We start from the raw sequence: 19,695 nt of genomic DNA on the forward strand, positions 1-19,695 counted from the left end.
GATGATATATGATGTGTATTAAATTGCATTTCTGTCAAAAGATCCTTCTAAAAGTTACAAACCTTTAAGTCAATAAATTATTGAAATTAAGTGACATTTTAGATAGGGTAATAATCTAAATACTTGCTCCAGTATGAGGACCCAGTTACTATTTGATTTATCACTATGCACTGTATTGCACCGATTGCTTGGGAGTGTAGACTGTGTGTAATACCTAAAGGACCGTACGTGCGTTCATTCAAAGACAAAAAAAAGATGCCAAAGCTTCAGGTGAGAAATTAAAAATATTAGCATTTATTACAGCGACATGAATGCATACATCCTTTTTTGCGAGCTCATAGAAACCTGCAGTGTGAAGAGAGATGGGTACGTAGCTTACAAAAGAACAGAGATCTCACAAAGGATCAGTCCAAACACAAATACAGAGCCAGGGCAGAAAAAGACAACTCCATCTATCACTTCTATCATATTAACAACACACTGCATTCTGCCACTAACACTGTTTAGTCACACAACCATCTGCTTAGTTTAATTTGGTGAGAATATACTGTTTATATATAGATTTGATTTCTTTAATTAGCTTGATTTGGAAATTTGACATGGGTTCGTGTTGTTGCAGTTGTAAAGATTGGTGCTTTTTGTTTGTATTAATGGTAAACATCATGGTTTTTATTGCATTTTTGAATGGATTTTCGTCTTTTTGTATACAGAAAATGTTGCCAAATAATTATACAGCATTAGCCAATCTCAGAACAGAACCATAAACTTATGTACATGTATAATTGTAGTAGTTTTAGTAAAATATGAATGAATTAAAGTGAAACTGCAGTAGCAGTGAACCTCTTATTTACTATTATGGTTTTTGTATGACCCATGTCTCAGTTTATGAGGTAACAGTTTTGCAAAATGTTGATTAATGGGAGTGGTTCTCAAACTTTTTGGAATGCGCCCTCCTTATGTAGGGTGCATACCTTCAAATCCCCCTAAAGAAAATTCATGACTTAAAAAAATCTCAAACTTAGAATTTGAATTAAACAAAACAATAAATTATACAATGCAGTGATGTTGGTTGATTGGTAGCTTGAAGTTTTAGTACATAGAATTTGATAAACTGATGTATTTTATAAAATGTCATAAAACTGGGGGGCCAAGGGGGGCCTGCCCCCCCCAGTTTGAGAACCACTGATTTATAGACATGATTGAGTGTAAAAATCTTGTTGATTTTGATGATTTTCATTAAGGGCATAAAAAGTAACACACATTGAGAGAAGGGACTGCAGTTGCATGCACTGAAGTAAGGTAAACCCATACGAAATCTGCCAGGAAAGATTTCCCAAAATTCTAAACTTATTACTTGAAGCATTTCAAATAAATTAATTTCATCTAACAATAAGAGTAGCACTCTTTGCTGTTTAATACAACTTGTTTGTATTACACCATGTATTCTGAAAAAAAAAAATGTGAAAAAATGGGCAGATTCCGAGTGGGCCTAGCGATTTATTCATGTAGTGCAAAACAAAATCATGATATAAAAACAAAATCAACATTTGAAAGACATAAGGGCTTCATGGTTTGAATGATGAACAGCTTGTATTTATCTCTCAATACCAACATTTCCTGTTTTTATGTCTCATATATATTTAAATAAAACAGGTAGACCTCTACTTTACAGAACAACCTCACTAGTACAAAAATATACAGTGCAGCAAATCAGTCTCGGTAAAGTATGAGAAAAACGGTTCAGCCCAATAGATTCGTGAACCTGTGTCTCTATACCGCGTGCACCGGCTCATCCATTTCTGTTAGAGCGGCGTGCATCGAACTAAAACGGTGATAAACATTCTGAGCTGGGTTTTAATAGAGCTCTCAGTGACGTAATGATAAATACTATATACATAATACTTCATGATGATATTGTTTCTAAGGGGACGAGAAAAAAGAGAGAGAACTGCACAGTTAATAAGGCATCTAAAGTCAAGCAGCTAACGGCACCACTTGAATCAAACGAATGCAGTCACTGCCACCTGTCAATCAAAGATGAAGTTTAAGATCCATGCTACATTCCAACGATCAGTTATAACCGCACATCGGCAAACGACGGTGAAAGCACCCAATCGTCTGCTTTTCATCTTTATACTAAATAAAATTACTTAATTACAAACATTCTAGTGTTTTTGTTTTTCGTTTTTGTTGTCTTTTTTAAATCAACGCTGTACATTTTATACACTATGGTACAATAGCATACTTTCATGTTGTGGTTGTCACGCACTATAGTTACACACGTGTAAACGTAAGGACGATGTGAACGTGGTGCACGATGAACATCTCGAACGCTTCAAATGACTTTTCAAATCAGTGAAGTTATATTTCAGTCCTGGACTGCAGTGATACAACATTTGGCATGAATAAGTCTGGTGTCTGCTGTTCAGTGAACGGATTAAAATTAAATGTCTACTTTTATTCGTTTTTCTCAGATATATCTATAAGTGCGTTTGAGAAGTCAAACCGCTTCGAATTTAAATCTGTCTCGATGCCTGATCTCCCAGAGCGACACACAACGAACGCTACGACGAGTGAAGAGCAGCTAAATAGAATTCAAAAGCTCTTATCTTGTCATCCCTCGCTCGCCTACGCAGCTGTCCACAGGCTTTGCCTCGGACGTCTCTTTCGTAGTCACAGACAGAAAGAAGCTGCAAATGTCTCCAGACGTCTCTGTTGGCTTTACCTCTGCTGGTGGAACGCGGACTCCTGTTGCATTTTGGACTGGACATCACCATGATGAGAAACCTCAACACACTGCCTCAATTATGACAAAATAAATATACTATAAACATCTGTTATTTTACTGTGGATTACAGATGATATTAAGGAAGCTCACATGGTTCTAATGTTCATAACATTCCTCCTGTACATACAGTATCATGAATAACAGCCCCACCCCTAATATGCAAAATAGGACACATGGACTGCAAATGTTCAAACTATAAAATGACTGTACACCGCACTAACACGCCGTAAAATTCTCCTAATGTTTTACTGTTTCTCTTTTGTTCTTGTTGCACTTATATATTTTTTCCCATTAACTGTACTTGGTATTTGAAATGGCTTGGCCTTGGCAAGCTATTGTAGATCCTGCTGAGAGCGTGCATGGACGAAAGCCGGAGTGCTGACAAGGGTTCGTTTGTGAAAACATCCAGGGTGGGATCTGTATGGTGAAGCGGCTGATAAGGACTGTTCCAGGAGCAGTTGTTTACTCTCTCAGTCTCTGCCCTCCCAGGCGAAGGAGAAGGCTTGTTATACCTGCACGTGGGTCCCTTGCGCATGCAAACTCTGGGCGCTGGAGAGAATCTTCTTCTGGTGCCCGACTAAAGTCACGCCCATCTTGCTTAACTCACTGAGGAAGAAAATGTAAAAATACTTTTTAAGAAATGAAACACAAACCCATTAAAAAAACTGCGCAAAGGCATCTAAATATCAGCCACTTTTAAATATCATGCGCTTCTTAAAATAAATGTGCTACACAATGCCATATAACAAAGCCTGATGGTTTTTCTATGTCATTGTTTAGCACATAAATCTTTTAAGGGTATTTTTAGGTACTACTGTGTCTAGGTACTTTGAAAAAATTTATATATCTCATGGAATTCATATTTATAATAACCATTAACCCCTTAGCATTCCTGTAAAATGTGCCTAAAAAGAACATTAATTGTATACAGGATGTATCGGCCGTGACTATCGGCGGTTTTAAAACATTCGGCTGATAGTGTGTAAAATTACTTTTATCAACCGATAACATTTGTTGGAAGATATATCGGTGCATCTCTAATAAATAATATGTTATGTTTAGGGCCGTAAGCAATTAATTGTGACTAATCGTTTGCAGGATAAAAGTTTTTGTTTACATCATATGTGTGTGTATAATAATTATGTATATGTAAATACACACACATGCATGTATAATTTTAAGAATTTTTTTGATTTATATATTAAGCATTTATAATTTTATATAATATAAATTATATATAAATATAAAAATGGGTATAGACGGTTTCAGCAGTAACAACATAAACAAGCGGCTGTCGCGGTCCGCACGTAACTTCCGGTAAACTCCGCTAAGAATAAATAACAACAACGTTCTTTAAACGTAGTTTATTTATATAACAAGCAAAAAAAAACAACACATAGATTACCTAGGAAACCAAAACATTTCTTATTTTCGACGAGGCATTTGTTCAAGAGATCAGTTTAGCAACTAGTCAAACCATTAAAAAAACAAAAACGGAAGTAAGGTTCGGATCCAGACGTGTATCACGTGCGTCCGATGAAACAGTCTATACACACAAATATTTTTTTAAATGTATACTTGCATAGTGCTGTGCAAAGATTAATCGCGATTAATCGCATACAAAGTAAAAGTAATATATATATAACACACAGGGCTGCAAAACGATTAATCGCGACTAATCAAGTTTGCAGAATAAACGTTTTTGTTTACATCATGTGTGTGTGTGTGTGTGTGTGTGTGTAATAATTATGTATATGTAAATACACACACATGCATGTATAATTTTAAGAATTTTTTTTATTTATATATTAAGCATTTATAATTTTATATAATATAAATTATATATAAATATAAAAATGGGTCTACACACAAATATTTCTTAAATGTATACTTGCATAGTGCTGTGTAAAGATTAATCGCGATTAAACGCATGCAAAATAAAAGTAATATATATATATATATATATATACTAATCAAGTTTGCAGAATAAATGTTTTTGTGTGTATATACAATCATATATAAGTCATATATGACTGTGTACTGTGTATAATAATTCTGTATATATAAACTAGTGCTGGGCAAAGATTAATCGCGATTAATCGCATACAAAAAAGTTTTTTTTTTTGCATAATATATGTATGTGTAATTATTCTGTATATTTAACCACACACACATACATATATTCATTTGAGAAATGTTTTATTTGTATTTATATATTTTTTTATTTATATATCATATAGAATATATAAAAATATAAATGTAAATGTTTCTCAAATACATACATGAATGTGTGTGTATTTATATATACAGAATAATCACACAGCACACACTCATATATTATGCAAAAAAAAGTGATTAATCTTTGCCCAGCACTAGTTTATATACATAATTATTATACAAAGTACACACTCATATATGATGTAAGCGAAAACTTTTATTCTGCAAAAGATTTAGTTTTGCAGCCCTAGTTATGTTGTCTTAAAACATTTGCAGAGAAATGCAGATCTTACCTTACGCTGATGTACAGTATAGAGTCTAAGGAAACGTAGCCTGTGGTGGCAAAGTTGTCCTTGTACTGGCCCATATTAATGGCGTCTAGCCATTCATCCACTGTAGTCACACTGAATTCTGGGGTGGTGGGGTCTTCCCTGCAAGGCAAATTCAATTTGTATCAACTGTGCCTTGTTTCATTGCTAAAGCATTGATTCATATCTGAAAAAGATTTGTCTTGCATCGCAAATTGGCTTAATGTGATTTAACTAAAGTATGATCTCGCACGTGTCTCCTCTAATTTCAGAAGAGACCTCAGCAATGTCAGAAGTTATGCTTTACATAACTTTAATAAAGAAGCACTTTGTATGTCAACAAATGTCTCATCTTTGTCTATTTTTAAATAGCTTGCTTCAGATTTTTTATATGTATTTCAAAAACAAAATAGTATATTGTTATTTATATTTGATAGGGTTGATGAAAATGCCTTCGTATTTCGTATCAAAATACTTAACTCTTTCACCGCCAGCATTTTTAAAAAAAGTTGCCAGCCAGCGCCAGCGTTTTTCATGATTTTCACCAAAGTTTAATGCCTTCCAGAAAATGTTCTTCTTTAAATATATAAACATACAATATACCAAATGAAAGAACAGACCCTCTGCTTTCAAACAAAAAAAAACGTTTCATCCTCCCTTTAGTGGTTCTTTTGCAATCAGCTTTTGAATATGGGTAGGTTTTTGCAAAAACACCATATTTTGAGCAAAAAGCAGAGATAATTCCATTTTTATGACGGATTTTTCATAGAGATCTTATTCAGAGCGATCTTTAAAACAGACACGGACATGCAGCAGCTTGCCATAGGGCAATACTTCCGGTTTTAAAAAGTTGCGGAAGGGCGCCACCTGGTGGATAATAGCGGTATTGCGGAAAGACGGAAAATCTCGTCATTGGCGGGGAAGCGTTTTCTCTTAATAGACGAGATATCTCGTCAATGGCGGGGAAAGAGTTAAGTGTTCTGTATTTTTGTATTTTTTAAATACTTTGTAAGAAGTCTACATGATGACATCATAGAAATGCGGCCTCTGATTGGTGCCTGATCATGCTATTTTGGATTGCAACCATTGCATGAATGACTGCCTGACACACAATATATTATTATATTAATGATAACAATCAAATTATTTATTAGTTAGAAACTAGTTGCTATGAATACAGGTGCCATCAGTTGTCGTCTTATGAATGACTTGTTTGTCAATGTTGCTAATGCAAAGTAGACCCTTCATTAACGGTTCCAAAATTTGCAAATTAGCTTTTATTTAATCAGACTCTTATGTTTAGAATTTTAATGACACAATTATTAGTAAGTAATTATAATGCCTATTTTCACAAATGTCACTTTAGTAATTTCATTGGTATTTAACAAATTAGACTGTCTCTCGCTGCAAAACCCAAGTGTATGCAAGCCTTTTGGGCAAACATCTCCATGCAACTAGAAACATTGCAAATAATAAAAGTCAGAATGTAAAAATAAAAAAACTGAAACAGTTTCATTGTTATCCATGTCACTGACATTTTCAGGTTGTTTTCAGGTACAAGAATCCACAAGGGACCCAAGTTTGTGATCCATGGTCTTTTGTGCACCGTAGTTCATCCAATATATCTTTTGTTCGCTTGGAGGACTTTTTGTTGTGTTTTTTTTGTTTGACTGGTATTTTATTAACAACATCAACCTGCCTAGGGACCGGCAATGACAAATGTATTTGTATAGCACTATTAAAACAATGCGAATCGGTTTAGCTTTGCTTAATCTGGAACATTTTACATTTTCATGTATGATTAATGTGTATTGTGCCTGATACATAAAATTTTTTGAGACAATGTTGGTGACTGTAATAAACAGGCTAAAAAACTGTCCTCTAGGTATTTAATGAAAGAAACAGCTCTGGTTTAAGTCTTTGTGTTGCCTTTCTGTATCTGGTGACGGGTAAGTCAGGTTCACATTGGTGTGAGTGACGGGACCATTTGAGTAAAAACCAGGGGTCAATTCAATCTCCAGAAGCGGGATGTATTTAACGCCCTCTTTCTCCTGTGTCGAATGAGTGGCAGCTCGGGTTGTGATCGGACAGACTGTGGTGGGGCTGTGGAAGCGTATATCTCGTGAAGGGCTCGGACTTGCTGGCTTTACAGCTGTAATCTGAACTCTGTCTCATCCTTTCCAGCCTTCCAGATAAACTGCCTGTGAAAGGGGGGGAATCTGCGGTTTATCTTGCATCCGTTTTACAATGGGAGTTTAAGTTATCTCTACGACAATGTCTTTATGCTTTTACAAAGCCGTGAGATGGATGTTTGCAGAGAAATGGATCAGTAACACTAGGTTTATTTTATCAGCTTGTTGTTTTCACATTAAATGAAAGATTTGGGAGCTAATGGGACAGACAGCGAACGGCAGGTTGGATTTTCCCTGGTTTTATTTGAGCTGTAGGGGATTTGTTTTATATGTGAGTTTAAAAGAGACAATTCTGTAGTTTAAACCGCCGCTGTCCTTGGTGCTAGACACTGCGTTTGTGGCCCATTTTGTGAATCTGTATGGATAACACTCATTTATGCATTTGGTAGACGCTTTTATCCAAAGTGATTTGCAGTGCATTAGGAGATATACATTTTATCAGTATGCATGTTCCCTATGACCTTTTGCCCAGCTAATGCCATGCTTAATGCGTGGATAATAGTTATGTAAATTTTGACACATGAACTTGTTCACAATGTACCATGCAAAAAAAGGGCTTTGGAGCCAGGCATCATAACTCTTCAAATGCTTAACCCAAGATTGAAATGGTCGTCCATGAACCCAGGGTTAACTGTGCATTGCTTACCAGACTGAGCTGTTGGCCAGCTCTTTCAGGCTATTGGGGTTACGGATCAGTTTGTCAAGAGTGTTGACGATCTGCCCGAATTTGGGCCGTTCGCTTCTGCTCTTCTCCCAGCAGTCCAGCATGAGCTGGTGAAGAACCACGGGGCAGTCCATCGGAGCGGGCAGCCGGTAGCCCTCATCTATAGCCTTTATCACCTAAAAACACAGAAACACATGCCTTAGTGGCCAATCACACAGAATGTGTCTATGGCAGTGGCAGCCTTTGAATGGTTTTCCATGGGAAGTGAGCGTTTTTCGCGCCGCACGCCTCATGTGTGCCACAATCCAGTTTACACTTTTTTTGCAGGAGTGCTCTGAGCACCTGAAGTTAAAAAAATTTCAACTCTGAGCAGACCACACTAAAACTTAATGCTACAACAAATCGCTTGCATTGTATAACTACAACTCAACAGTATGGGTAAAACAGCATCTGTTCTCCGCCACTTGCTGTTTTTAAATCAAATGATCTATTTTTATTTCAGACAGAAATCTTTGCTTTTTAACACTGATTTCTTTGTTTCAGCACGAGCACAGACGCTCTAAATCTTCATCATTTACAGAGGTGCCCTAAAGGTCTTCACAGTTTTCCGACATTTTCTCTGATGGGAATAAAGGAGACGAAACCATTAGTAAAATACTGCCATGAGGGCCAAAGAGTGTTTTTACTGGCTTGAATTGAAGACAGCGGCAGCTGGACTGCTCTCGTTTTACGAGGCTCCTAAATACCATTGTCATCTGAGCAGTTCCTATACATACAGACAAAGATTTTACCAATTATTTGCAAGGACACGCTGCTCGGGACTGCGAGGCTTTGCCCCCCGAGAGGATTCAGTGGAAATGATATTAGTGGAGATATGAGATATTAGTGGAACAGATTTCAATTTAAACAATTCACATGAGAACATATGTGTTTCCATTTTCTCAAGGACACTTACGTCTTGATTAGACATCTCCCAGTAAGGCCGCTCTCCATATGAGATAACCTCCCACATGACAATGCCGTAACTCCAAACGTCACTTGCTGAAGTGAACTTTCTGTACGCTATGGCCTCTGGGGAGGTCCATCGAATAGGAATTTTTCCACCCTAAAAACAAAGAAAAACAAACATAAACAACAAACAACAATAATTAAAATTGCTGCTAGTACTAGACTCCGTGGCGTATCCACTAGGGCTGTCAAAACTTTAATCGCATACAAAATAAAAGTTTGTGTTTGCATAATAATAATATATTTTTGTTTTATATTTTAATACAAACGCACACACACACACGCACGCACGCACACACACACGCACACACACACACACGCACACACACACACACACACACACACACACACACACACACACACACACACACGCACACACACGCACACACACACACACATGCACACACACACAAAAATGTATATATTTAAGAAAAATTATATTTAAATAAAAAATGTATATATAATATATTTCTGAAATGCATAATGCATGTGCATTTATATACAAAATCATTACACACAGTGCACACACATATATTATGCAAAAACAAACGTTTATTTTGTATGCAATTAATCACGTTTAATTTTTGACAAACCTAAGATCTAAGGTTGTTTGCTGGTTTTAATGGTTTAGCTGGTCTGGTTATAGGTTTGAATGCAAGTTGCTTTAGATAAAAGCATCTGGGTCAATGAGCTGACATGAATTATTTTGTGTCCGTATGGTTCAATTAAATGTAAAAAGGTTAAAGTTTCAAAATAAATTTGCAGATTACTTGCATACATTCTCTTTTTTGAGGACCAAGTCCAAAATTTCTGGTTTTATTTCATTTTGAAAGAATATTTGGGGAATAATTGCAAAAATGTCAATGTGGTGTAACCGGTCTGTGTCAATTGGTGTAACTATTTTTTAAATGAAAATACAAATATATTCATAAACAAATTTGGAATAAAATATAATCATCTAGTTAAGTGTAATATGATTTTTTTTTACATACATTTTTACATCATTTGTCAAAGATTATAAAAAACAAACAAGCTGTTTTCAGCATGTGTCAGGGCAAATATTACAAAAATGCATTACATTTACATTTAGAAATAACTGATAAAATGCCATTTTAATTTTTTTTTTTTTGATGATTACTAAAATATTTAATATTTCTCATTCTTTGGCACAATTGGCGGTCACACCATTTAACATTTTCAGGTCCATTCAGTCTTGACTTTCATAAAGTGGTGCAAATGTAATTTTTATTGCATAAAATTATTATAAATAAACTATGTGCATTGAAATAAACCTGATGCGTGGTTTTAAAACAAGTTTTTTATATTTTTTAATTTGTCATCTTGCCAATTCGTTTTGGCACTGACCCATTTTCCAAATGCATAGATGTAAATGTAAACCTGCTTAAACCAGCCGAAGAACTTCCTAAGGATGCGTTAAAATTTTTGCTTTGTTTTTCCAGCAGAAATACTAGACTGCTATACCAACTGCTGTTCTGCGACATCTCTCTTGTAGATACACAGAATGACGATCCAAAGGCTGTTTTTGTTCCTTTCTCTTTCACCCCTATGGTGAAGTCTATATTTCCCTAAATGTCTTTTTAAATAGCTGCAGTCGCTGGTAGTTAATTTCTGGAAAGTCAAAGTCAAACAAAAGACAAACCGGCTGTACTCTATATAGACATACGTGAGAGGAGTGCCAAACAGCCAAACTCGGGCCCATGGGGTAAAATCATTTAAAGAGAATTTCAAAAAGCAATCTTTACAGTTTTTTTTTAATTATATAAAGTCACGCAACATAAATGGTTGCCTCGCGTGGCCTGCAGGGTTTTTATCTTGATGCCATTTCAGCCCTTTAAGCAACTGGGAAAGGGGCGTTGAATGTCAGAGCCACTTTTGTTTTAAGACTCTCTCCCTCAATACACATTCTCCTCAGACACACACACACGCACGTTTGAACACGATATGAAAAGCAATCGGCAGGGGTGTCCGTACAGGGTTGTAGAGGTACTGCCCTCGCCTGTTTGCATGTGACAACAGATTCTCCTGCTGAGTCTACGTTTTGTCCACCTGAGTGGACACTAATGACTTTGCAGACGCACCCTTACGCCCCGTCTCGCCCTTGGCCTTGATACACATCCACAGGGTGCTCACCAATTACAAAGCTGAGATGGCTAAAAAAGGGTAGGGCAGCGTAGGAGGTTTGGAGGTTGTTGTCCAGTCAGAAAAGGATGTAATTAATACACACTGGGTGGAGAGAAAAACTGACCCCTGAGTGAAAAGTCAACTTGAATCTCTTTCGATCCGTCCTTTTCTTTTCTCATTTGTTTTACCTAATAAAACACTTTTGAATACATCAGAGACATTTTATAGAGACGTTAGGGGACTTTTATTATTTAAGGACTAGTAATTTTAGTTGAAATGAGATAAAACATGAGACGATAATGAAAACTAGATGAAAAGATATTCTAACTAAACTGATTTTTTCAACACAATCTCATGGCAATTCATAACTATTTTACAAGGTGGCTCATTTGTATAATTGCTTACAAGCTGCTTTCGCCTTAGTGACATTGGGTTTATGGATTGGGCTTTATTATTGCTTTTTTCTAATAATCGTACACTAAAAAAAATGTTTTCAGTTTACTAAAATTTTTGAAGGTAAGTGGTTGCAAACAATTTATTTAAGCTACATTCAAAAATTTTTTTAGAAAAAAATATTTCTTAATAAACTTACCTTAAAAAAAATGTATAAATTGATTGAACCATTTTTTCCAGTGTACGTTAATATGATTTACTTTGTACTAATTCAAATGAGTTACAAATTCACATTTTTGCATTCGGCAGACATTTTTATTCGGAGACACCAGATCAAGGTTTAGCTGTATTCCAAGTGAATAGCATTGATGGTGTCAATACCAGTTTGACAACCAAAAACACCACATATAAATGAAAAGGTGATTTACCCGTGTGGTATAAGCAGCTTCAGGGTCGTCCTCTAACACCCGCGACAGGCCAAAGTCCGACACCTTACACACCAGGTTGCTGTTGACCAGGATGTTGCGTGCCGCCAGGTCACGGTGGACGTAGCTCATGTCAGACAGATACTTCATGCCTGATGCGATACCACGCATCATTCCTACCAGTTGAATGATTGTGAATTGCCCATCGTGTTTCTAGGAAAAGACACAGACATCGCATGTAGTGTTAACAAATGGAATGTTAAAACAAGGTGGCATAAAAGGCAGGATCCTTTTCTTACACCGTAAAAAGTTAAAGTTGGATCAACTTAAAAAATTACTTCAATTGGTAACACCTAAAAAGTTTCAACTTATATGTTAGGTGGAAACACTTATTTCACAAGACTTTTTTAAAGATGTCTAATAAATCTTTGGTGTCCCCAGAGTACATATGTGAAGTTCTAGTTAAAAATAGCACACCGATAATTTATTATAACACGTTAAAATTAAATTTGTTGGCAAAACTGTTGGGTGTGTCCTTTAAAATGCAAATGAGGTAATCTCTGCACTAAATGGCAGTGCTGTGGTTGGATAGTGAAGATTAAGGGGTCGTATTATCCCCTTCTGACCATCACAAGGGGAGCCAAATTTCAATTACCTATTTTTTCACATGCCACAGAGAATGGTTTACCAAAACTAAGTTACTCGGTTTATCTTTTTCACATTTTCTAGGTTGGTACAATCACTGGGGGCCCAATTATAGCACTTAAACATGGAAAAGTCTGATTTTCATGATATGTCCCCTTAAAGTGAAAACGTTAAGTTGAAGAAACTTAAATTTTTCTAAGTTGATCCAACATTTCACTTTTTACAGTGTTCGACAAACTATATTTTTCTCTATATGGTTCTGGCATTAACTACGGTATATCTTTTTCATACCATTAGACACTTTTCAGATTGGTATTTAAAGCACTTTGTAATTTATTTTTTACACAGTAAAAAAGATTTAATTTTAATTAAAGTGTTTGTGCTGCCTTAAAATTTTCAGTTAATTCACATAAAACATTTTTTTTTGCATTAACTAATATTGTTAAGTTGAATTAACTCAAAATTTGAAGGCAGCAGGAACACATAGGGGTGGTTTCCCTTGAAACAGGGATTATCTTAAACCAGGACTAGGCCTTAGTTTAATTAGGAAACCTAACTAGTTTTAACAAACATGCCTTACTAAAACATTTTCAGGCAAAAAAAAGGGCACTGATGTATTTTAAGAAATGTCAGTGCATGTGGTTTTCATTTTTGACAGCTCTTACATTTATTTATGACTATTCTAATCCCTGTCTAGGAAATCGCCTGTTAATGTTTTAAATTGAAACAACAAATCCTTTTTTACAGTGTAGATCTTTTTCTAAACAACAAGAAAATCTCTTCGCAAGTAATAATGGAGAAATTATGCACATTACCTTTAAGATCAAAGAACTGATCAGAGCCAAGAAATATATTTCACTTCCTTCAAACTAATTCTGTATCTAAAGTGAATAATGTTGCTCAGTTGGAGCTTCTTTTATACATTAGCGTTATTTAAACTTTATGCTTTTTATCCACTCCGTTTACGCAGCTGCAATGGATTTACCCTTAATATTCATTATTTTAAAAGACTTTAACCTGTGTTTTAACAGCGCTTTCTGCCATCCTTTCTATAATGTTGACAGGCCGTTATAAATGTAAAACCATGTGGATTTGGTGCTTCTGTAGGCATAACAAAACAGCTCTGACATCCATTTTGCCTGAACGAACCATCTTCCCAAAGAGCAATTAGCCCAATGTCTTAATCTCCATATCAGTGCGGTACTCTAATCTTGTTAAAACCCCACTTTTGTCCCTCCGAGCAACATCAATCTGAAACATGCACTTGTATTTCATGCATCATATAGTGGATAAGTTAATTATGCTGTGTTTTGTGAAATGTGCCCGCTGATTGATTGCTCGGTCCGATCAACTGGATGTTATCAATCTAACGGCAGAAGCTCTCCTACTTACAGTAAGAGCAGAGAGAAAGACAGATACAGAGACGGAGAGAAATGTTTTGTTTTTGTACTAGTAAGTGATACTTCACTGATCAGTCCTCTAATTAAACACATGTAGCTGGGTGGCCGAACTATGAGCTATTAGCCATAAAACGGACCCTGTAATTATATTAGCTCTTTATGTGGGCTAAGGGGGTATTTATGGCATTCATTATGTGCGCTGCAGAGAGATCGAAAGACTCGGGCAGGGCCTTTTCTTAGGGGTGGGGGTGTCAGATTTCATTTCATTTTCTCAAAGTGTAGGCAATTAAAACAAGTCCGGACTTAAAGGAGAATATATCTGTGCTATGTGTAATAAAATTTCATGGTCCGATCCACAGGGTGACAAAGGCAGTAATGAATTAGCAAGGATCGCAAAGACGTTATGGCAGAGCAAGCGTAACCTCATCGTAAATTTACCAAGTTCATTCATTCACTTCCTGCCCAGAGAGACACGTTCGCGTGCACACGTGAGGTTATTTTGGTTTAATTAAAACAAACAACTATTTATTGTGTAAACAGAAACAACTTGGTTGAAAATTGGTTGAAAATAGGTTGAAAAAAGCTGAAAATATGTCCAACAACAAAAATAATCATATAAATAAATATATATCCCCAAGTAAGTTACTATTTGTGTTGTCGTGTTTGTTTTGGTTAAATTAAGAAACTTAAACTATTTATAAACGGTGTTAAACTTAAAAAAAGCAACTTTAAAAATGCTAACTCTGACACGTTCACTGTACAGCGCACAGCAAAAGTGAAAACCCTAAAGGACTGTGTGCTACCTGAATCTGCTGTCTCCGCCTGGCAACAATTCCATGCTTAATTTCCCTCCAGTAATAGACTTTCAGGGAGGTGTCCGCAGCTTCTACCCTTGAGCGATGCTCATTTATTGGGTGTAAGTAATTAAATGTAAGGTATCACCTTAAATGGTACGTGAACATCAGTGTGGACTGGTGCAATGGACGTTTTTGCTTTCTCACCTTTAGGAAAGTATCCAAGGATCCGTTCTCCATATACTCTGTAATAATCATCACCGGCTTGCCTGTAGAAAGCAAAAAAACAGAGAATACAAGATTTACCATCACAGTCTTGATGGAAGGCAAAAAACATAAAACGTCCCGAAAGATTGATGATTCTACACAACGCCACACAGAAATAAATCGTGGTAATGGCGTCATTAATCCTTTATCGCTGATATGCTGAAACAGTGGGATGGAGGGGAAAAGAGAGGAGGCTACAGCCCGGCCACATTCTCCCGGGCAGGCCCATTATTCAGCGTGACAGACCTTCATCAGAGCTTTCCACTATCAAAGACGGCAGTTAATTAACCCCGGCTAATCCACCGAGAACCAATTAGAGCGCTTTGTTGTCGTGACGGGCGGGCAGGACGGTCTATGAGAGCCGATGGGAGGGCTCAGCACCTGTTGAGGAAAGAACGAGCGGTGATGGATGGCAGGTAGCGAGAAGCAGATTTTTTATTGTAATCTACACTATTTTTCACTTCCCAGGATGCACTGGGGTTGTCTGTAGATCGTAGACAACGGGGCATGTAACCGACTTTTAAGTACAGTACTTACAAAACACACATACTAATGGGCGTACTGCCATCGCACCAATCTACCCCAAGACTTTGTCAGCAAGTTGATGTCTAAAATAAAGGGATGGAATTAAATAAACACTTTCTGCTGACTTGGCGAGTCATAAACTAATTACATCACTTAAAGGTCACAGAGTTTTCATCCAAATCCAATTGGAGAAAACAACCACGTCGAATGTTGGTATGCACCATACTTGCCCATACTTTAACCTTACATGTTCAAAGAAAATAGTTTATATTAATGGGACAAAGATCCTACATGTACTGTAAAAAGCGTGTCATTTTTTGTGATTTACAATTTGTGGCGGCTCGTGTCAAAATATGTGTTTGGAGTGTTGTGTGTTACTCATGTTTTCAAAATATGTGTTTGTTGCGTCATGTTAAACGTGCATCACATGTTTTGTCAAAATAAGCGCCTGCTGCATACGTGTCAAAACTGTTTATGATAATAGAGACGCTCACGTTCATAAAATACACGCTAGACACTACACTCCCTTAACAGTAAACTGTGATTACGCATGAGATTATGGGAGTATCTGGCAAACGCGAGTGTCTCTTTTATCATAAACCCTTTAGACGCGTCTGCAGCAGGCACTTATTTTGACAAGACACGTGATGCACACAGGATCACTCGACGCACCGAACACATATTTTGAAATTACGAACCACACACATGACAGGCTACATACATTTTGTGACAAGCTTCGCATTGAGCGCCCTCGAAAAAAGAAGTCACCGGTCGCCACTGTTTACAATATAAAATTATTATTATACTGTATTTTCAATATAAAAATCAATGGCTCCTAATCTCATAAGATTATAAAACTCATCATTAGATTAAAAAAAATCATCATTAGATTATAAAACTTAACCCTGGGCTTCACAGACAGGTTCACATTTTCTCCTTTGGTAATCTTACACATGTAAACTAATAATAGTTTTGCCGTTATCATTTATACAAAAAAATAAACAAACAAGAACAAAGCAAGATGACCTACATCAGCATAAGCTATGCTGTTTGTTTTCACCATGCTGAAAGAAAGATGAACGTCTTTGGGTACTCTCCCATGAACTAGTGCATTCTGGGTAAACGGTATCTTTGTCAGTATATCAGTGTTTGTAGAGACATAAGTGCTCAGTTGTGGCCTGATGTAAGCTGCCTTCTCAGTGCTGCTGTGTAAACAGCAGCCGAGTCTGTGCAGATAAATGACTTATATTCCTCACGTCTCCACTCTGGAATACTGAAATATATCTGCTGTAGTCAGGAGACGTGAGAGGCGTACGTGTATACACCGTACGTGCGTGTCTGTATGTATCTGCGAAAAACTGGTCTGATCGCCCCTCGGAGCATCACCACGGCAACCGGCCCGGTTATACATCACCTAAAATTAAATCACTATCTCACCAAGATAAATGCCTTCCCGACACCCCCAAACCTAACCCACCGTGTCTAGTCCGAAAAAGGAAAAAAATCCAATTCCCTTTTACTTTTCTGTAGCAGACTAATGTAGCTGTCAGCCGGAGAGAGGGAGAGCGGGTCGTGCCACACTACATTCTGGGAATGGTACAGCGACGGGTGGCCATCTGATGTCACCGCCTGTGTGTGTGTGTGAAATGTGAATGTGTGAGTGTTAGCGCTTAATCAGAAAGACTGCATTGATCCTGAATGAGCGGGCGGTCGAGGTGGTGGATTTGATCAGAGAGGCTTACAGCAGCCACCCGGTGCTCGGACCTCAGAGTAACAGCCTAGAGCGGAGCCCAGAGAAAGAGCGTAGATCCGGTAAACCTCGGCTGTATGTGTAGATATACACTGAGGTGGCAGATGTGAGAGTTTAACGGGTTCGGATTTGTGATGATAACAAATACCAAATCCACAGGACAAATGGGATATTTAACCACCCAGCCAAATTTGAATGATTAAAAGTTCCAAATGAATAAAATAAGTAAAAATCTTGGGAAAACAGATACAGGATTGTATGTCTCAAACGCTGGGGGCATGTCCGCTGTCGGCACTAAAACCATGCAAACTCGCGGGAAAGCTGCTCATCTTTTTAATACTGCTACAACCTGAATGGATGCTCGTGATTGTGTTAAAGGGACACTTCACTTTTTTTGAAAAAATGCTCTTTTTTCAGCTCCCCCAGAGTTACACATTTGATTTTTACCGTTTTGGAATCCATTCAGCTGATCCCCGGGTCTGGCGATACCACTTTTAGCATAGCTAAGCACAGTTTATTGAATCTGATTAGACCATTAGCATCACGCTAAAAAATAACTAAAGAGTTTTTATATTTTTTGCTATTTAAAACCCTTCTGTAGTTACATCGCGTAACAAGACAACGAAAAATTAAAATAAGTGATTTTCTAGGCCAATATGGCTAGGAACTATACTCTCATTCTGGCGTAATAATCAAGGACTTTGCTGCCGTAACATGGCTGCAGGAGGCGCAATGATATTACGCAGCGTTGAAATAGTCCCCTTGGTAACTTCCAATGGCAGGGGACTATTTTTGGGCACTCCGTAAAATCATTGCGCCTCCATGTTACGCAGCAAAGTCCTTGATTATTACGCTAGAATTAGAGTTTAGTTCCAAGCCATATCTGCCTAGAAAATCGCAACTTTTAATTTTCCGTCAGTCTTAATACACAATGTAACTACAGAAGAGTCAAGTTTTAAATAGGAAAAATATCAAAACTATTTGGTTATTTTTAGCACAATGCTCATGGATTATGCTAAGCTATGCTAAAAGTTGTACCACCAGACCCGGAGATCAACTGAATGGATTCTAAAACAGTAAAAATTTAAATGTTTAACTCTAGGGGAGCTGGAAAATTAGCATATTTTCAAAAAAAGTGGAGTGTCCCTTTAAAGGTGGGACCATGCTCTGTGGCTCCAGTGCATGACTGAGGAACCGTTTTAGCCCTGCCCAAATAATTCTGAACACAGAATTAGGAACACACTGTAACTCCACAATTAAGCACTACGTAGTTTACAGTCTTTGTAATGTGTTTCATCAATACAGTTTTTAACAATGTGTTTAGAAACATTGCTCTGAAATAACTTACAGAGACTTTTTAACCTTTTTTTAAAGATAAAAGTGCTACCATCACAAACCCAAACCTGTTAAACTCTCACATCTGCCATAAAAGAATCATTTTCGGCTGTATGGTTCCATAAAGAACCCTTATCATCCAAGGAACCTTTCTGTTTAAATAAAAAAGATAAGAAATGGTTCTTTTAAAAGCCTTCGGCTGAATGGTTCTTTTGGGAACCAAAAATAGTTCTTCTTCGAAGTCATTGTTAAAAACCTTTTTTTAGCACCTTTCAATTTAACAATGGATATTCATACTTAAATGCTTCTATGAAATCCCTGCTCTGTTAAATGTTTTAAAAGGTCATCTAGTGCTGATTTTGTGCATGCTTTTAAGAGCTAATCTCAACCTATGCCCATGATTACTTCAGCCTAATAAAACACTTCCTATTATGAGCTCTTTACAACACAACCCTGAATGCAAGATTGTCTCTTGACATTAATCTCTGGCAACCCTGAGTGGCTTTTTTAATTTCCCCTCTAATTCATGCATTATCAGGCTATCATCCGGACATCTGACATGGCAAATTTTCCTGATGAGATACAAAAAGGTTACTGCACAACAGCAAAAGGACGAATAGCATCTCTGTCTGGCGGTCCATACGCTATCTGAAAAGTGAACAATGGAACTCACTAAAAGCTTCCTGTATTAGCATCACATGTCTTATGAAGAGGGCAGTCATATCTCTGTGATTTTCCCCTCAAGACCTGTTCTTTCTTGAATGTTTCCAAAAAGATAACCCTTCATAAACCCTGCATGGCGAAAAAGACTTTCACAATCACTACTATAAATAAAGGTGTAG

The 19,695-nt window shown here is 37.0% G+C and overlaps 1 protein-coding gene across 1 annotated transcript in view; it reads right to left on the reverse strand.

The window, feature by feature from the left end:
- Positions 1 to 271: 271 nt before the first annotated feature.
- The window catches only part of epha4b (eph receptor A4b), a 186,350-nt gene continuing 166,926 nt past the window's right edge, over positions 272 to 19,695 (reverse strand). The window contains exons 12-17 of the mRNA XM_065267044.1: positions 15,184 to 15,245; positions 12,141 to 12,350; positions 9,125 to 9,274; positions 8,152 to 8,345; positions 5,299 to 5,436; positions 272 to 3,394 (exon numbers count right to left, since the gene is read on the reverse strand). Of these exons, the coding sequence (XP_065123116.1) occupies positions 3,295 to 3,394; positions 5,299 to 5,436; positions 8,152 to 8,345; positions 9,125 to 9,274; positions 12,141 to 12,350; positions 15,184 to 15,245 (854 nt within the window). The 3' untranslated portion in view covers positions 272 to 3,294. The remainder of the gene's footprint in view (positions 3,395 to 5,298; positions 5,437 to 8,151; positions 8,346 to 9,124; positions 9,275 to 12,140; positions 12,351 to 15,183; positions 15,246 to 19,695) is intronic.

The sequence above is a fragment of the Paramisgurnus dabryanus genome, chromosome 6 (assembly GCF_030506205.2).
Source record: "Paramisgurnus dabryanus chromosome 6, PD_genome_1.1, whole genome shotgun sequence".
NCBI classification, from domain to species: Eukaryota; Metazoa; Chordata; class Actinopteri; order Cypriniformes; family Cobitidae; genus Paramisgurnus; species Paramisgurnus dabryanus.